Source organism: Salmo trutta, chromosome 19 (assembly GCF_901001165.1).
Source record: "Salmo trutta chromosome 19, fSalTru1.1, whole genome shotgun sequence".
Taxonomy (NCBI): Eukaryota; Metazoa; Chordata; class Actinopteri; order Salmoniformes; family Salmonidae; genus Salmo; species Salmo trutta.
Window position 1 is genome coordinate 27,367,417 of NC_042975.1, and position 18,102 is coordinate 27,385,518.

An 18,102-nucleotide genomic window follows, 5' to 3' on the forward strand; every position below is an offset into this window, starting at 1 on the left:
TCTTGAAAATATCTGCTCTAAATTGCTGTGGTAAAGCTAGGTTTACTGAGCAGGCCGTCTACTGGAGGCTTTGCTATTTGGTACTTTATTAGGATCCCCATTAGCTGTTGCAAAAGCAGCAGCTACTCTTCCTGGGGTCAACACAAAACATGGCATAATACAGAACATTAATAGACAAGAACAGCTCAAGAACAGAACTACATAAAAACATTTTTTTAAAAGGCACACGTAGCCTACATATCAATACATAAACACAAACTATCTTGGTCAAATAGGGGAGAGGTGTTGTGCTGTGAGGAGTTGCTTTATCTGTTTTTTTTCCAACCAGATTGCTGTTTATTCGAGCAATATGACATGGAACGGAGTTCCATGCAATAATGTCTCTATATAATATTGTACGCTTACTTGAATTTGTTCTGGATTTGTGGACTGTGAAAAGACCCATGGTGGCAAGTCTGGTGGGGTAAGTGTGTGTGTGTCAGAGATGTGTGTAAGTTGACTATGCAAACAATCATGTTTCTTTTAAAAATAAGAAGTGAGGCACACTCAACTCTTAGCCAAGAGAGACTGGCATGCATAGTATTTATATCAGCCCTCTGATTACAATGAAGAGCAAGACATGCCGCTCTGTTCTGGGCCAGCTGCAGCTTAACTATGTCTTTCCTTGCAGTCCAGGACCACACGACTGGACAATAATCAAGATTAGACAAAACTAGAGCCTGCAGAATTTGCTTTTTGAGTGTGGTACATCTCTTTATGATGGACAGACCTCACCCCATCTTTACAACCATTGAATCTAAAAGTTTTGACCATGACAGTAATTTAGTCTCAACTTGTTCAACAGCTACACCATTCATTGCCAGATTCAGCTGAGGTCTAGAGCTTAGCAAATGATTTGTACCAAATACAATGCTCTTAGTTTTAGAGATGTTCAGGACTAGTTTATTACTGGCCACCCATTCCAAAACAGACTGCAACTCTTTGTTAAGGGTTTCAGTGAATTCATTAGCTGTGGTTGCTGATGTGTATATGGTTGAATCATTAGCATACATGGACACACATGCTTTGTTTAATTCCATTGGCAGGTCATTGGTAAAAATAGCAAAGAGTAAAGGGCCTAGAGAGCTGCCCTGCGGTACACCACACTTTACATGTTTGACATTAGAGAAGCTTCAATTAAAGAAAACCCTTTGAGTTCTATTAGATAGATTGCCATATTGTGGATTCAGAGCTGAGGTAAAAAATCCATAACACATGTTAAGGTCAATAATATCAAAGGCTGCACTGAAATCTAACAGTACAGCTCCCACAATCTTCATTATTATCAATTTCTTTCAACCAATCATCGGTCATTTGTGTCAGAGCAGTACATAAAGTGCCCTTCTCTAGAAGCATGCTGAAAGTCTGTTGCTAATTTGTTTACAGAGAAATAGTATTGTATTTGGTCAAACAATTTTTTCCAACAGTTTGCTAAGAGCTGGCAGCAAGCTTATAGGTCTGCTGTTAGAACCAGTAAAGGCCGCTTTACCACTCTTGGGTAGCGGAATTACTTTGGCTCCCTTCAGGCCTGAGAACAAAGACTTTCTTCTAGGCTCAGATAAAAACAATATGTCAGATAGGAATGGCTATAGTCAGCTACCATCCGCAGTAGCTTTCCATCTAAGTTGTCAATGCCAGGAGGTTTGACATTATTGATTGATAATTTTTCCACCTCTCCCACACTAACTTCACAAAATGTACAAATTGCAATGCTTTTCTTTCATTATAGTTTTTTTTATGCATGAATACGATGGCTCACTGTTTGTTGTTGACATTTCCTGCCTAAGTTTGCCCACTTTGCCAATAAAGTAATCTTATTTTTTTTTGCATAAGCCATCTGATTCGATGAAAGATGGAGTTGAACGTGTCTTTCTGCCCATAATTTCATTTAAGGTACTCCAAAGGTTTTTACATCCTTCTTTATATCATTGATTTTGGCTTCATAATACAGTTTCTTCTTCTTTTTGTTGAGTTTAGTCACATAATTTCTCAATTTTCAGTAAGTCAGCCAGTCAGATGTGCAGCCAGACTTATTAGCCACTCCTTTTGCCCCATCTCTTTCAACCATACTGTTTTTCAATTCCTCAATCAATCCATGGAGCCTGAACAGTTATAACAGCCAGTTTCTTAACAGGTGTATGTTTATCAATAATTGGAAGAAGCAATTTCAGACCAACAAATACTTTTAACATCATCCACATAAGGGTCACAGCAAAATCTTTTGTATGATCTCTTATACACTATTTTAGGCCCAGCTGTTGGGACTTTGGTTTTCCTGGATATAGCCACTATATTATGATCACTGCATCCAATGGGTACGGATACAGGCTTCAGATGTGCCAAGTGAACCTGCAACCACAACACTTTTATAACACTTGACATAAGATCTTCTCTAAGCATTACAGGGAAATGGCTCTGAATATAAACAGCAACACCTTCCCCAAAAGCAGTTATGTCTATTCAATAGATGTTATATCCTTGTACTGCTACTGCTGTATCAAATGAATTATCTAAGTGAGTCTCAGAAATGGCTAACATTAATGTTGTTATCTGATGTTAGCAAGTTATTGATTTCATGAACCTTATTTCTAAGGCTACAAATATTAATATGGGCTATTTTCAGCCCTTTCCTGGGTAGCTTATCAGAGATAGACATAATACTGAAAAGAGCAAACAAAGCAAGATAAAAAAAAAATATACATTCAGCAGTCCATTAATCAATTGGTGTGTGTGTGCTGCAGGGTTGAAGCTATGAACCCATAGGCTTGGATCTCATCCCTTCCAGGCTACTGGGAAGGAGGGTGGACAATGAGCCTGTCATAGTGGATGTAAGCAATGACCTCTCTCTGGCAGCTTTCATGGCTGGGATCAGTTCTTTCCTCTTCTGGCACACAGCTTCAGGATAGTCCTCATTGAGGAAGATATACATTCCTTTTAAGTTCTTGGCTCTTCCCAGAACAGCTACTTTCTCCTTGAACCTCAGGAACTTGTCACCTGGGCTGGTGGTGGGTTTTCCAGTCCTGTGGGCGCGCTCCACCTCAATCTTTCTGTGGTCCATCTTCAATTTCTCAGATAATTTCCCTCACTTTGTCCTCAGACTCCATCCAGGTCTCTTGTGGAGATTCTGCAAATCCGTCCACGACCATGTTGTTCCGCCTTGATTGTCCCTCGAGATTTATCCGTCATTATAATCATAGATTCACATACAGAACTGATGTCCTCTCTCAATGACTGACTTACAGATTGCTGTCATCTTGCATTCTCCTGTTTCAACTTATAGAGCTGACCCTGGAGAACTGCAAACTGTTCTTCAGGTCCTGGACCTTTCTGGTCAGGTCGTCAATTATTTTATTAGTTGATTCCACCAGTATTTGGACAACATTTTTTTTCTTGTTGTTGTAACAACTGCTTGTAGAACTATTTTTTTTTCATTTAAAAAAATCCTTCAGATGTGATAGACACCACTGTCCTCAACGGTACTCCCGCCGGCTTTGGTCTTTGTCATGGTAGCTAGCAATGTAGGTTATGCTGTTACTCCTCGCAGTTCCAGACAGGGCAGGTCACAGGGAAGATTGAAAATAACAAACAGCAGGGATCTAGACACAAACCCGGGACAATCCGCGGTCCCAGCCACAATGGCTAACTGTGTCGCGGGCTGCATTCAAAGTCCTCAAGAAAACCCTGCTAGCTTGATATGCTAGCAGGTAACAAAACATCTGCCACGCTGATCCACACAGGGGGGTCAGGGGTGCATGCTCAGTCCCCTCTTGTACTCCCTGTTCACCAATGACTGCATGGCCAAGCACAACTCCAACACCATCATTAAGTTTGCCGACGACACAATAGTGGTAGGCCTGATCACCGACAATGATGAGACAGCCTATAGGGAGATGGTCAGAGACCTGGCAGTGTAATGCCAGGATAATAACTTCTCCCTCAACGTGATCAAGACAAAGGAGATGATTGTGGACTACAGGAAAAAAAGGACCAAGCTCGCCCCCATTCTCATCGACGGGGCTGTAACGAGCTTCAAGTTCCTTGGTGTCCACGTCACCAATTAATTATTATGGTCCAAACACACCAAGACAGTCTTGAAGAGGGCAGGACAACGTCTATTCCGCCTCAGAAGACCCATTTGGCATGTGTCCTCAGATGCTCAAAAATGTATACAGCTGCACCATTGAGAGCATCCTGACTGGTTGCATCACCGCCTGGTTTGGCAACTGCTCGGCAGAGGGTAGTGTGTACGGCCCAGTACATCACTGGGGCCAAGCTTCCTGCCATCCAGGACCTCTATACCAGGCAGTGTCAGAGGAAGGCCCAAAAAATTGCAAGCAGTACCGGAGAGCCAAGTCTAGGTCCAAAGGCTTCTTAACAGCTTTTACCCCCAAGCCATAAGACTCCTGAACAGCTAAACATATGGCTACCCGGACTATTTGCATTGCCCCCCCACCCCCATTTTTACGATGCTGCTAATCTTTGTTTATTAACCATGCAGTCACTTTACCTCTACCTACATGTACATATTACCACAATCACCTCGACTAACCGGTGCCTCCGCACATTGACTCTGTACCGCTACCTCCTGTATATAGCCACGCTACTGTGATTTTTTTGTTACTCCTTAATTATTTGTTACTTTTCAATTGTTGTTATCATTTATTCTTCAGTATATTTTTGTAAATACTTTAACACTTTTTTTCCTTCTTAAAACTGTATTGTTGGTTAAGGGCTTGTAAGTAAGCATTTCACTGTAAGGTCTACACCTGCCGTATTCGATGCATTTGACAAATCTAATTTGATTTGATGCAGCTAGCTAGCAGCTAGGCTAGCTGCAACGCCAAATAGCTCCTCAGACCCGTCCTTGGTCGGCAGGATCACTGGACAGAGACTAGCATTCCCAGCAACTGATGTTAACTGCGTCGCGAGACCCAACCTAAAAAGTTAGCTACGAAGAACTTTCCAATACACTTTCAAAACAACAAAACTGAGCTCTTCCTCATTCAGCAGGAAGTGACGTGTTACAACATGGCCAAGGAGCAGGTATGGATGCTGTACAGTTGACCATAAAGGGCAATAAAAGCATGTCTGTTCAACCAGCAAGTTTCTGTGAGCAAATAAATGTTTACATTATAGCAACAGTTACACTTTGCCTAAGTACAATAAGAATGGTTGCAGAATGACTGCAACAAATCCCTGAGTAAATAAATAGGTCAGCATGTTATATAGTGAGAACAGAAATGGAAATGGCACAAATAAGTCTACAGTGATTTACACAGTTGTCTACTTATCTTTAAGTTGCTTATTTCAGAGTAAAAATATGATAGAAATGCAATTGTGTCCGACAGAATGACACAGGTCTGAAAATGAGCTTGTTTTCAAAGAGGAAGAATATCTCGCATTGAAGTAGGCTACCCGTTTTATCATCAACGACCTGCAAAGCCAGATTGCAACCTCCTGTTCTATATCGCTCCGGAAAACAGGGGGGACCATTTCTTTCCCATAGCTCTTAATTCCCAAGTACTTCAGATTCCCTCATTTTCTCCAAACTGTTTCCAGATGTTTCTGCACAGAAGCAGATAAATTGCTGCTCTACTTTTTTTTACTTCCTTTCACAGCGACGACCCCCCCTTGTTTTCACTGTATGCTTACTGTTTCAAATTTAGGCATTGATGCTTTTCAGACTCTCTTACGAGCCATTTTACGTTGCCTTACATTTACAATCTTGACCAGAGAGCGAGCGAGCCAAAGTCTCAGTAGTCCTTTTTATTTTCTCTCCGCGTGTGAATTCAGTGGATCAGATCGTAGCAAAAAATGCTAATATGGGAACAGATCACAAAGGGACTTATATCATATCCTGGTCTTGAAGTGCTGTCGCTTCAAAGCCGTCTAAACTGGAAACAAAAGACCTGTCAAAAGGTCGATATTAACATCTCCTCAGAAGTTTTACTGTGGAATATGTTTAACCCTGGCGATAGAAACATCTCTTTCATGGTGTGATATAATACAAGAGGTTGTCAAAGAAGTTGCGGACTCACGTCATTCTTGTATAGTCTAGGCCTAAACGTACCTGCGTTAAATGGGGACAACATGGCCTTGGTGATAGAAGTCTGCTAGCTGTAGCATCGCACAGACATCATGCCTCAACCCCTGGAGTACACACTCACATTCAGGGTGAACACAATGAAACAAAACACTATCCACAATCTGAAATTCCGCTGAGTAGACTAGATAAAAATGATCAAATGGGGCAAGCTGTATGAGTTTGTCTTCAAGCCTTTACACACAAGTGTCTCTTCTGTGATGTGCCTGTATGCAAGACTCATAATGGATACACATGTCAACAAGCAGCTTAAAATGCTTTATTCAAGCTCCACTACTTCCCGTGATAATGTTCCTCCACTTACTCTCAGTATTGATCTATTTTTCTGCCAGAGTTCTCAAACAGTAAGAGAGACTGTGGCTGCCAGACAATAGTTTGTGAAGCTGAAAAAAAAAAGTGTCAAACAAAAGTCCATAGTAAATGAAAAAGTTAGACTGAATGGAGGCAGGATGCAGTCACAGTGCGTGGGCATGCTCTGCAGCGTAGCCTTTACGTTAGAGCCAGTGGGCAGAGGGAAGCGAGTGAGGAGGGGCCAATTCCCTGGATCCCTCCATCTAACCCACCCACCCTTCCCAGCTGAAATGGACAGCACATTCCAGGCAAATTATGTATTTAGCGTCAGGGTTTCTATAAAACTGTGTGAGGCAAAGGGGGCCCCCATGAAACCCCAGCTCCGAGAGAGAGAGAGAGAGAGATGGGGCAGACATAGTGAGGTAATGTGGACTGTAGTGTGAACTGGCTCTGGGCCTGACCCCTCTCCTCATTCCCACAGCCACAGAGCTCATCTAGCCATTTGCATCCGAACCCCTTCCACCATTAAAGAACACTGTACTGTAATCAACATCTTTTTAAACAAACACTTTGGAATAGAACATTCATTTACTGCGTAGTGTAGAATCCCAATTTAAGACACACACTCCTAACTGCGAACTGAGATTATTCAGGTAAAAGTTAGTCTGAAGAGTTTCTTGATTGCTCACATTGCATCTCTAGTCAGGAAAGAGCCCCTTGTGATTACTCTGTCTGGACCTATTTGTCTGACAGTGGAGATAAACCACTGATTGCCGAGCACAGCTCGCTACAGAACAAAAACTATGGCCAGGCAAGTACATTTCAATTGATTTGTTAATCCAGTTGCAGTCCAAATTTCTTTTTTTTTCTTTTTTTATTCTCTGCATCATAAAAATGACCACAGACGATGGATTCCTTCTACGCTTTTACAGGCATGTCTGACTAGTCTTATTTCACTCAGAGGGATAAAAAGATAGTGGACAGAAGTTACGCTGTGTACGTCTTACAGCATTTAACTGTGCAGTGAAACAAGGGGTCCCAGCATTCTGTACAGCTCACACTATGACAGACTGATAGGGACTGAAGCTTGTTGCCTCAAAGAATGTGGTTCACAAAATACTGCGGGTCCCAAATGCTATGTGAAAACGCATGAATATCAAGCTTTCCATTGCAATTACGAACTCCCAGGGAAAAAGGCAAAGACGCTTGGGCTAAATTTGGAAGGGGGACATGCAAATGTCTCTCTTGTTTTGTGTCTTGTTTACAAGCTTGTTGGAGTTTGAAGTGGCGTGGATCTGACTGGGGAATCAATGGGGGATAGCAGAGCACTGAGGCACAGTTCTCCTTTAATTTCTGTATTAAGGAGTTTTCTAAATTTAGTCCTGAGTGCAGGCTCCAGCTTTTCACTGACATGTGGCAGAACTAGTCAGGAACTTGCCTGTTTTAGCATGGATGATTCATACTCAGGTGCCTGTGTATCTAAAATCCTGCTGTACAAACATGTGATCTGAGAGACCAGAGAGGATACAGCTCTCACTTTGACTTAGATTTAATAACTTCATAGAAACTTGACAGTGGATCTTTCTTGTATGCACGTTTTGGATGTAATAACACTGCAATGGATAGCTGTCGTTTTACAGGATCCTGATCAATTCTGCTATTTTGTGGGGGTTTTCTGCAGATCTTAACTATTTTTGTACATAATGTTTCTGCCATTGTTTGCTATGACTGAAAAGAGCTTCTGGACATCAGAACAGCGATCAATCACTAACCTCAATTTGGATTAAGATTTCTACTTCAACGAGTCTGTGGCGCAGGACATACTGCTCACCCCAGACCAGGCCTTAATCCCCAAGACTCAGAAAAGGGGGAGTGTAAGAGAGGCCGACGTGCTGTCACCCTGACGAAACTACGTCGGCGAGTAAATAAACCGTTGCTACCCTCCGTTCTATTGGCGAACGTACAATAACTGGAGAACAAACGTGACGAGCCCTGTTCGAGACTATCCTATCAACGGGACCTGAAGAACTGTAATAGCCTATGTTTCTCGGAGTCGTGGCTGAACAACGGAATGGACAATATACACTGAGTGTTGAAAACATTATGAACCACTGCTCTTTCCATAACAGACTGACCAGGTGAATACAGGTGAAAGCTATGATCCCTTATTGATGTCACTTATAAATTCACTTCAAAATCAGTGCAGATTAAGGGGAGGAGACAGGTTAAAAGTCCTTCCTTAACCTTTGAGACAATTGAGACATGGATTGTGTATATGTGCCATTCAGAGGGTGAATGGGCAAGACAATAGCTGTAAGTGCCTTTGAACGTGGTATGGTAGACCTGCAACACTGCTGTTTTTTTTCAAGCTCAACAGTTTCCCGTGTGTATCAAGAATGGTCCACCACCCAAAGGATATCCAGCCAACTTGACACATCTGTGGGAAGCATTGCAGTCAACATTGGCCAGCATCCATGTGGAACGCTTTCGACACCTTGTAGAGTCCATGCCACGACAAACTAAATATTAGGAAGGTGTCCTTAATGTTTTGTACATCTAGCTGTTTTTTCTATTAATTGGCAGCCTCGGGTAAGCTCAAGGGGGTAGGTGTGTATCCCTTTCTAAACAACAGCTGGTGCGCAATCTCTAATATGACTTTATAATATTATTTACTCCACACACAGAAAGGAATACAATGCTCTCCCTCGCCCTCCATTTGGCAAATCTGACCATAACTCTATCCTCCTGATTCCTGCTTACAAGCAAAACTCAGAGGAAGTACCAGTGACACAGTCAATACAAAAGCGGTCCGATGAAGCGGTCGCTAAACTAAAGGACGGTTTCGTTAACACAGACTGGAATACATTCTGGGATTCATCAGATGGCATTGAGGAGTTTACCACATCAGTAACAAATTCATTAATAAGTGCTTCGATGACATCGTCCCCACAGTGACCATACGTACATATCCCAACCAGAAGCCATGGATTACAGGCAATATTTCCAAGGAGCTAAAGGCTAGAACTGCTGCTTTCAAGGAGCGGCACACTAATCCGGACGCTTATAAGAAATCCCGCTACGACCAGCCATCAAACAGGCATTGCGTCAATACAGGACTAAGATCGAATCCCACTACGCCGGCTCTGAAGCTCTTCGGATGTAGCAGGGCTTGTAAACTATCACAGATTACAAAGAGAAACCCAGCCGCGAGCTGCCCAGTAAAAATGATCAAAAAGACTCCAGCCACACAAGTCATAGACTGTTTTCTCTGCTACCGCATGGCAAGCGATACTGATAGACCAAGTCTGGAACCAACAGGGCCCTGAACAGCTTCTACCCCTAAGCCATAAGACTGCTAAATAGTTAGTTAAATAGTTAACCAAATAGCTACCCGGACTATCTGCATTGACCCTTTTTGCATTAACTTTTTTGACTCATCACTTACGCTGCTTCTGTTTATCGTTACTCACTGTATATTTATTATTACTTTTCTATTTTTTTTCTCTCTGCATTGTTGGGAAAGGACCGTAAGTAAGAATTTCACTGTTAGTCTACACCTGTTGTTTACGAAGCATGTGACAAATAAAATTTGATTTTATCTTTAAATGAAGACGTAGGTCAATAGTCTGGTCTGTTGAAGAGCTCAGCGAAAATAATCCTTCCATCAAATTCTTCTCGGTGGAGCATAACTCGAAAAGACACACTCATGTCTGTGGCAAGTCTGTGACAACAGAGGGTTAAAAATAACACAGGGGAGCCAAAGCCCAGCCTGTGTCTGCCACATCATAAATATCAAACTGATATGCTTACAGCCAACGGCAGGCCGGCACAAGTTAAGGGTGCAGGGGAGCTCAAATCTCCATGGCGTGGTCATGGGCGACATTGCTTCCTTCACTAATCTCCATATGTTGACGTGTAAAATGCAGGACCACACACAGGCCCGAATGCCTCTAAGAACAGCATTTTACCTGCAGTTGGACACCTTACAAGTATGCAGAATCAACACAGGTGGTATGCTGAGGTGCCACCCTCCGCCAAGGGACCCTTTGAAATGGCTGAGAACCTATTTGGTAATGGACGTCTAAGAAAAATAAGCTCAGAGGTTAGTCTAAGGGCAAGAGTACTGTACCAGATAACCTTTTTCTCTCAAGCAAACATCTCTGTACAGAAACAAACACTTTGCTAGCTACTGCAAATGTAAACCAGACACTCCAACCATGCTCTCCATATAATTTAAATGTAGGGCCAATATACTGAGTATAGCAAACATTAGGAACACCTTCCTAATATTGAGTTGTACCCCCCCTTTTTCCATCAGAACAGCCCCAATTCGTCAGGGCATAGGCTCTACAAGGTCTGGAAAGGGTTCCACTGGGATGGTGGCCCATATTGACTCCAATGCTTCCAACAGTTGTGTCAAGTTGGCTGGATGTCCTTTGGGTAGTGGACCATTCTTGATACACATGGGAAACTGTTGAGCGTGAAAAACCCAGCAGCGTTGCAGTTCTTGACACAATCCGGTGTGCCTGGCACCTAATAACATACTCTGTTCAAAGGCACTTAAATATATTGTCATGCCCATTCACCCTCTGAATGGCACACATACACAATCCATGTCCCAATGCTTAAAAATCCTTATTTAACCTGTCTCCTCCCCTTCATCTACACTGATTATAGTGAATTTAACAAGTGACATCAATAAGGGATCATAGCTTTCACCTGTATTCACCTGGTCAGTGTGTCATGGAAAGAGCAGGTGTTCTAAATGTTTTTTATAGTCAGTGTACATAATACAGCTCATTCAACATAAAGACCTTACAGTCTGCCTTAATAGTTTGAAAACTGAACTAATTCTGGGAAACTAATAGGAGAAAATGTTTATATTATAGCAGAAATGTAAGTTGAAAACAACGTTCAGTGGAAAAAACAAACAAACACGCTATAATTACAGATTTTACGACTCGTGTCTCAGATGGATAATTTTTATAAAGCACTAGATCAAAAACAGATCTGTGACATTTGGCAGATAAAAGCCATGAAAAAAAATCATAATATTACCATGTGTCAATACATGGGGAGGGTTATGAACAAAGTGGCTTATGAAGATCAGACCCCCAATCAGACACTGAGGAGAGCGGGCCTTCTGAAGTGGCCCTGTCTGAGGGCTCACATGAGAAATGTGATTGGCACATGGTGGGACAGAGGCAGCTTTTGGGCCACACGGAATGTAAACAGCCAAATCAAACTTAAAAATCAGGAGAGCGAGGGCCTGAATACAAAACTCTGGGCGCCCTTTCAACTACAAAGGCAGCCCCGTAATGGTGCCGTTTCAAAGTTTCACACTGAGCTGCCTACTGTAAGGAGCGTAGAGAACATGTCCCAAAAAATGCCCTGACAAGAAACTCTTTTATTCCGAGCTTCATCAAAGGGCCGACAGCAGAGATGCAAGCTCCTGTGGGCTGTCTGAGATGAGCAGGGAAATATTGAAAGTCACCACATTGCAGCAGATAGCATAGCAGTTGGGCCAGTAACCGAAAGGTCGCTGGTGGTTCGAATAACCAAACTGACAAGGTGAAAAATCTGTCAATGTGCCCTTGAGCAAGACACTTAAACCCAACTTGCTCCAGGGTTACCGTACTACTATGGCTAACCCGGTAAAAAAAAAATTTTTTTTTAAAATCACTGATATCTGGTGTTTGTGGCAATAAAACATTATTTTACATGATCTTTTTATCTGAGAGACTTGTAGGGGTAGTTTGTGTGTGTGGTAATTTCCTTCAAATCCTTAGCCCCTAACTCTGATCTTTGCACATGCACTATCTGTAGTGTGAGCATCCTATATCCTAGTTTTCCTGTTTATTTGATGAATTACATAATATCCAGGACATGAAACAGTGGGTATAATGATAGTGAAGTGGGAGAAGCATTTGTCAATGCATTGGTTCCACCTGGGCTGAGTTGAGCATTGAGCCAAAAAAATTGTGCAGTAGGTAGTCTTTCCGACAGGATTGCATGAAAGTACCTGAAAAGCTTGTGAAACAACATTCATATCCTTGTAACTCATTCAATGCCTGCAACACTCTGACAAGCTTCAGACATAGGCCTATAGTTCCAGTTGGAAATAAGCCACTTTAGAATGTCTGGTGGTAAAAAGGAAAATCCCCATTGGGTTTACCACAACATCTTGGATTCACATTATCTGATGCACTTCCCAGGTAATCCCTTAGTGGAAAGCAGTAGTTCCCTTGTTTGGGATAGTGGCCCCAATACAGAAATCCTATTTCTGCCGAGCCATTTAAGGTTTGTCTTGAAGCTTAACGTCTTTCCAATGTGGAATGCAGCAATATGAAAAGGCCAGAAAACAGAAACAATGTACTGGTTTATCACTTGTAACATGTACATGTATCACTAGTGACTCTTTATTCTGTGAGTCCAATTAAAAGTCTGTGGCGGCTTGTGATGAAAAGGCCATATTGCAGCGCCTGAGCATGTCCTGTCAGAAAGACTCACCGGTGGCAATACCGCAGCAAAGTAAATAAGTAGTCATCAATAATGGAGGTGGAATCTTCAGTGTACTCCCTGCTGTCTGGTCTGATCCTCCAGACAGGACTTTGCCTAGTTCCTCTTCAGCTGTCATGACTAATATCATCAGATGGGTCTTACCATGATTATTGCAGGGATCTTAACACAACCTTTCTTTATGCATACTTTGTGAGAACTATGTATGGCTTTCAAGACCCAATTTACACTCAGTGGGGGGGGGGGGGGGGTGAAGCAACTAGATGACTAAGCCTTTTATTTAGAATGATTGATAATAGTAGTTAATGTTTCTGACTAGATTAATGGTTCACTCATTCTAAACAAATACAAAATACCCTCCCAAAACATTCTGCGTGAGAGAGCTGCAATATGGCCTAAATTATGCAAGGTATCTGTGCCAAAATATGTATTACTTAAGCTATAAACATTAGACACATGTCATTATAGCTGAACTTGAGAATATATTTCGTTTCAGAATTCAATTTAACCGGGTTATGACCTTCCAACAAATGCAAATAAAGTAGGCCTATTACAAAATTGTATTATATTTAGATAACAGCGGAGGCAAAGTCATATGAACTTAACAATGACTAAATTAAATGTAATTAATGTTGACTATTGTTAGACAAAATGGAATGCACAACGCTTTAACCATTTAAATAAAGACATACACAATAACACTGCAGCCTATGGATTAATAAGGCAAACAGCACAATGTGCTTCTATCAATTATCAGAGCGGTTACTGTGGGTACAATATCAGGCATTATATTCTGGGCGCCAAAAGCGCACCTCGCGTGAGAATCCTAAATCAGTCATAAAAGCGTCAACATGTTCTACATTTCTTTGTTTTAAGTCAGACGGAAAAATATATTTTTTTGCGAGAAAGGCACAATAGCTTAGGCTACGTGAAAATATTCCTCCCAAAAATCCATGAATCAGTTGAATCCAAAATAGCGAGAACAAATTCCGATGGGGAAGAACAGTATAGGAGCATAGCAGTCAAATACACCCATATTGTCTTTTCAAACAAATATAATTATTTCAAGAGGCGATGGCAAATGTCGCACCGGGCACAATAGCTGAGGAAACACATTCCTGTTATTGATTGTTGAGATCAACCTGTTCCCTGGCCGCAGCAGAGCTTGGCTATGGCGGACACTCGGTGGCAAGGAAAACAATGGTCGAGAATAAACGGCATAGGGATGAATAAGAATATAACATTTTCGGTACATTTTTTATAATTGAATTAATCTTGAGATGGAAATATTGTCCCTTGAAAAATGCAAGCATTGTCCCATTCCCCCTCCTGACATGATATGCAAAACATGTGAGACTCAGAGTGACGTGTACATTTCAAACGCATTCCTTTGATAGTAGCCTAGGGGCCACCTATATCGATATTACGACCCCTATTCATTTGAAAAAACATTACTTTCGTATGTAAAATGCATGCAAAGACGACAAATCCACGAAATTGGAGTTGAATTGGCTTTTAGTAAGCTACTAGGTTCATTGACATTTAGAAATCAGAAAGAATACAAAAATAAAAAGTAACCCAGTAGGCTATTGATTTCAAATGCGTATCTATACTACCTACATAAATAAGTATGTTGTGATTGGTAGTAGGGGTTTGTTTAAATGTGACATACACATTGAGTATCCTTCATGAAAACGAATATATTTGCAAACGTTATCGAATCACATTCATTATGATTCGTCCAATAACACCTACATTCCATGAGACTATTGATTGTCATTCGCACCCACCAAGCAATATTCATTTGGAATAACATATTTAGAGATTAGGCCATTTCAAACATTAACCCAATTACATTTGCCCAATATGCAAACACCACACTCAAGTTGCTACTGTCGATTATTCAAGGATCAATTCAAATTCAGTCTTGGATAACTTGAACCTGTTGAAATCAATTTAAAGAAACGATTTATAAAGTTTGTGTAGGCTACGTGCTTAATTTAAACTGCAGCCTATGTCGATATATAAACTTTCAATTGTAAAAACAGATAAACATTGCAAATCATGAAAGCAAAACAATTGTAAAACAGATAAACATAGCAAATCATGAAAGCAGAAGTGGCTCGTGCACTCGTTTAAAATCTATTGAGCGCACAATTCAAACGAGATAAAGCATACAACTGTTATTACCTGAATGGTAGGCTAAACTATTTCAGATTAAAAACACGCACATTTGAATTTGGGTAAGCAAATCCATGTCTACAGGATAGCCTATGGCTACGCATAAAAAGTAGAAATCACAATTTCACTGGACTTCCTATCTATAACACTTATTTTTCAACAGATGAACACTACCACGACAAACTATGCGGAAACTAGATATTGGCTAACTGTTTTCATATTATTAAAATAGCTATTAGTCTACACAACACTTCCCTAAATAAAGAGGTCACACTGGGCAAGAGACTTCGCAAGAGGCTTTTCTCGAATATAATAACCATAAACAGCTATTATGAAAAGCATAGTGTCAAAGCATTTCGTATATTTCTTCTTCGAAAGCAATATTCCCCGTGTAAAACATTTAAGATAACATAAATAAGTCACCTAACTCTTCTGCACTCAACTCGTTTCAGCACCACAGCGCCACCCGCGAGAGCTCTAGACAACAAACGCACTTATTTTCTTTAACAAAATTATTCAAACAAAACGCATCAAGAACATCAAATACATCCTCTCAAAAGTGTTAAGTTGCCAGTTTTGCACTAGAATAGTCTTCCATGAGTGTTGAATCGCTTTTGGTCCCCGAATTGCCATAGTGACCGCTTCCCCTCGGCCATGATGTCTGATCGATGGGAATTGAACAAAGAGGATCAATTTCCGATCAACGAGAGAGCCGCTTTAATCAATGGGAGAAGAGAGCTCCAAAAGCGGCCACAAACACCGGCAAAGAGGGGCTCAAGAGCGAAGCCACAACTCGACAACGGGTTTCCACACATAAGGCTTCACGAAAGCAGAGAAACTTGAAGGAAAAAGGCTGACCTGCAGCTGCTGTAAATCTAAGCGCTTCCAATATTGAAACATCGATCCCGCATTGGCCGCCATCTTGAGACATATTGAGACTGAGTGAGAGGCTGATAGAGAGAGCGCGAGGGGCTGGAGTTCAGTAGAAAGGAGGGGGAGCGCGCGCAAAACACGGAGCGGAGCAATTGAACAGGGCCATCGCTTATTGAACATGTGCGCGGAATGGAGTTATTGAACAGGAACCTGTAATATTGAATAGGGCCACGGAATAGAATTATTGAATGGGAGTTGGCAATTTCTTTAACAGCTAAAACACGGGATGGATCTTCCACGTAGATCGTGAACGATGCAGTAAGATTTGTTGTCGAGTGTGCATTTTGGACTGCTTATTCGTTTTTCGACCTGTTATTACCAATATTGCTATTTCATATTGCCTACTATACATTAGAAAATGCATGCCAAATGTAGTTACTCATGTTTTACATTTAGGCTATTGTTTCTGATGTTTCTGTAATTTATTTGTGCACTTTATTCATCAATGCTCAAATGCATTTAATGATTGTTGGATTAAGATTATCATTCTATAATAGTTCGTTTTTACACTAGTCATGTTACGAGTTCTTTGTGGCAGCCATCTTTTAAGTCAAATAATTATTTTGTGAACCGTCAGTTCTCTTTCAAGTGAAAACAAACAAATTAAAACGCATAAACGCCTTTTGTAAATTAAAACGCATAAACGCCTTTTGTAAATTAAAACGTATAAACGCCTTATTGAAGTGTTCTTACTTGAACAAGACACCACCAATCAATTGATTGGTAGTTTTATAGTGGGGATATTTGTTGATAAAAAAGGAAACCATGTCTGATCAAATGCATTTTAATTAGGCCTCTATAGTTTGATCTCGTTATATTGAGGTTGTTAACTTTGATAAAGCTCTGTAAGGTTTTTCAAAATAACACTGATAGGGGGTTAGACCTATTTTATTGTAAATTAATTCCTCTACAGAATATTTTACTTGAACTTTTTTAAATAAATGTAGTAATTGCAATGTATAGTTTGCATTGTAAAAACATTACTATATGTTCATGGACTAATGTTTATTAATACTTCAGCCGTCTCAGCAATGTGTGCTTGAATTTGAACTTGAATTTGGGATAACAGCGCCCCTGTTGGTCTGAAATTGGAATAGGAGCAACCTGCTTGAATCTATAGGTTTCAATGTTGTGCTGTATACATTATGCTATTTTCGATTGTAAAGTTTCCTTCTTTTGACTTTAAAAACTTTTCACCAACACCTTTTCTCAGATTTTACACATCTAAAATAGCCTAAAGTCAACTTGAAGAATTTAATCACAACTTTGGTGTATTTGTTTTTGTTTATAATAGAGAAAATGTATATAAAGGTCAAGTAACTCATGTAAACTTTTAACACATTTAAGAACTTGAATATTGCTGGATGTCAGTTTTAATTATTTTAAAGTCCCTAATAAAAAATAATAATGTAATCACAGTGATTATAAAGCCAAGTATTGTTCACTCCTGCACACATACTATTGACATCATTATTTATTTGCCTTAATAATACAGCAGGCCTGAATGTAGTGTTATCTTTATATATATATATATATATATATATATATATAGAGAGAGAGAGAGAGAGAGAGAGAGAGAGATTTTCCGTAGTCACAGACTGAATACCTGGGATAGGATAAAGTAATCCTTCTAACCCCCCCCCCCCTTAAAAGATTTAGATGTACTATTGTAAAGTGGTTGTTCCACTGGATATCATAAGGTGAATGCACCAATTTGTAAGTCGCTCTGGATAAGAGCGTCTGCTAAATGACTTAAATGTAAATGTAAATGTTATGCTGATAAAGGTTATTTATATAATATACATATATTTATATATTATGAAGTTCAACTTAAATTTGCATTTTGTACTTTTGTTGAACCCTGCACAAAATGATACATTTAGCTGTCTGAGAAGCAACCATTTTTCCAGACTATTTGTATATCATTGTACAAGAATGTTTGTTTCCATGATAATCTGAAAATGTTCCATTCTAATGCATTTGAAGGAAACAGTATAGCCTTTCTAAGTTACCATAGAATCAGATGCTGTTTCACC

At 40.4% G+C, this 18,102-nt stretch overlaps 1 protein-coding gene across 4 annotated transcripts in view; it reads right to left on the reverse strand.

Moving 5' to 3' along the window:
- The window catches only part of LOC115154268 (homeobox protein cut-like 1), a 203,485-nt gene extending 187,398 nt beyond the window's left edge, over window positions 1-16,087 (reverse strand). For all 4 annotated transcript variants that reach the window (XM_029700318.1, XM_029700319.1, XM_029700317.1 and 1 more), the window contains exon 1: window positions 15,992-16,087. In XM_029700318.1, coding sequence (XP_029556178.1) covers window positions 15,992-16,054 — 63 coding nt within the window. In that variant the 5' untranslated portion in view covers window positions 16,055-16,087. The remainder of the gene's footprint in view (window positions 1-15,991) is intronic.
- Window positions 16,088-18,102: the final 2,015 nt, after the last annotated feature.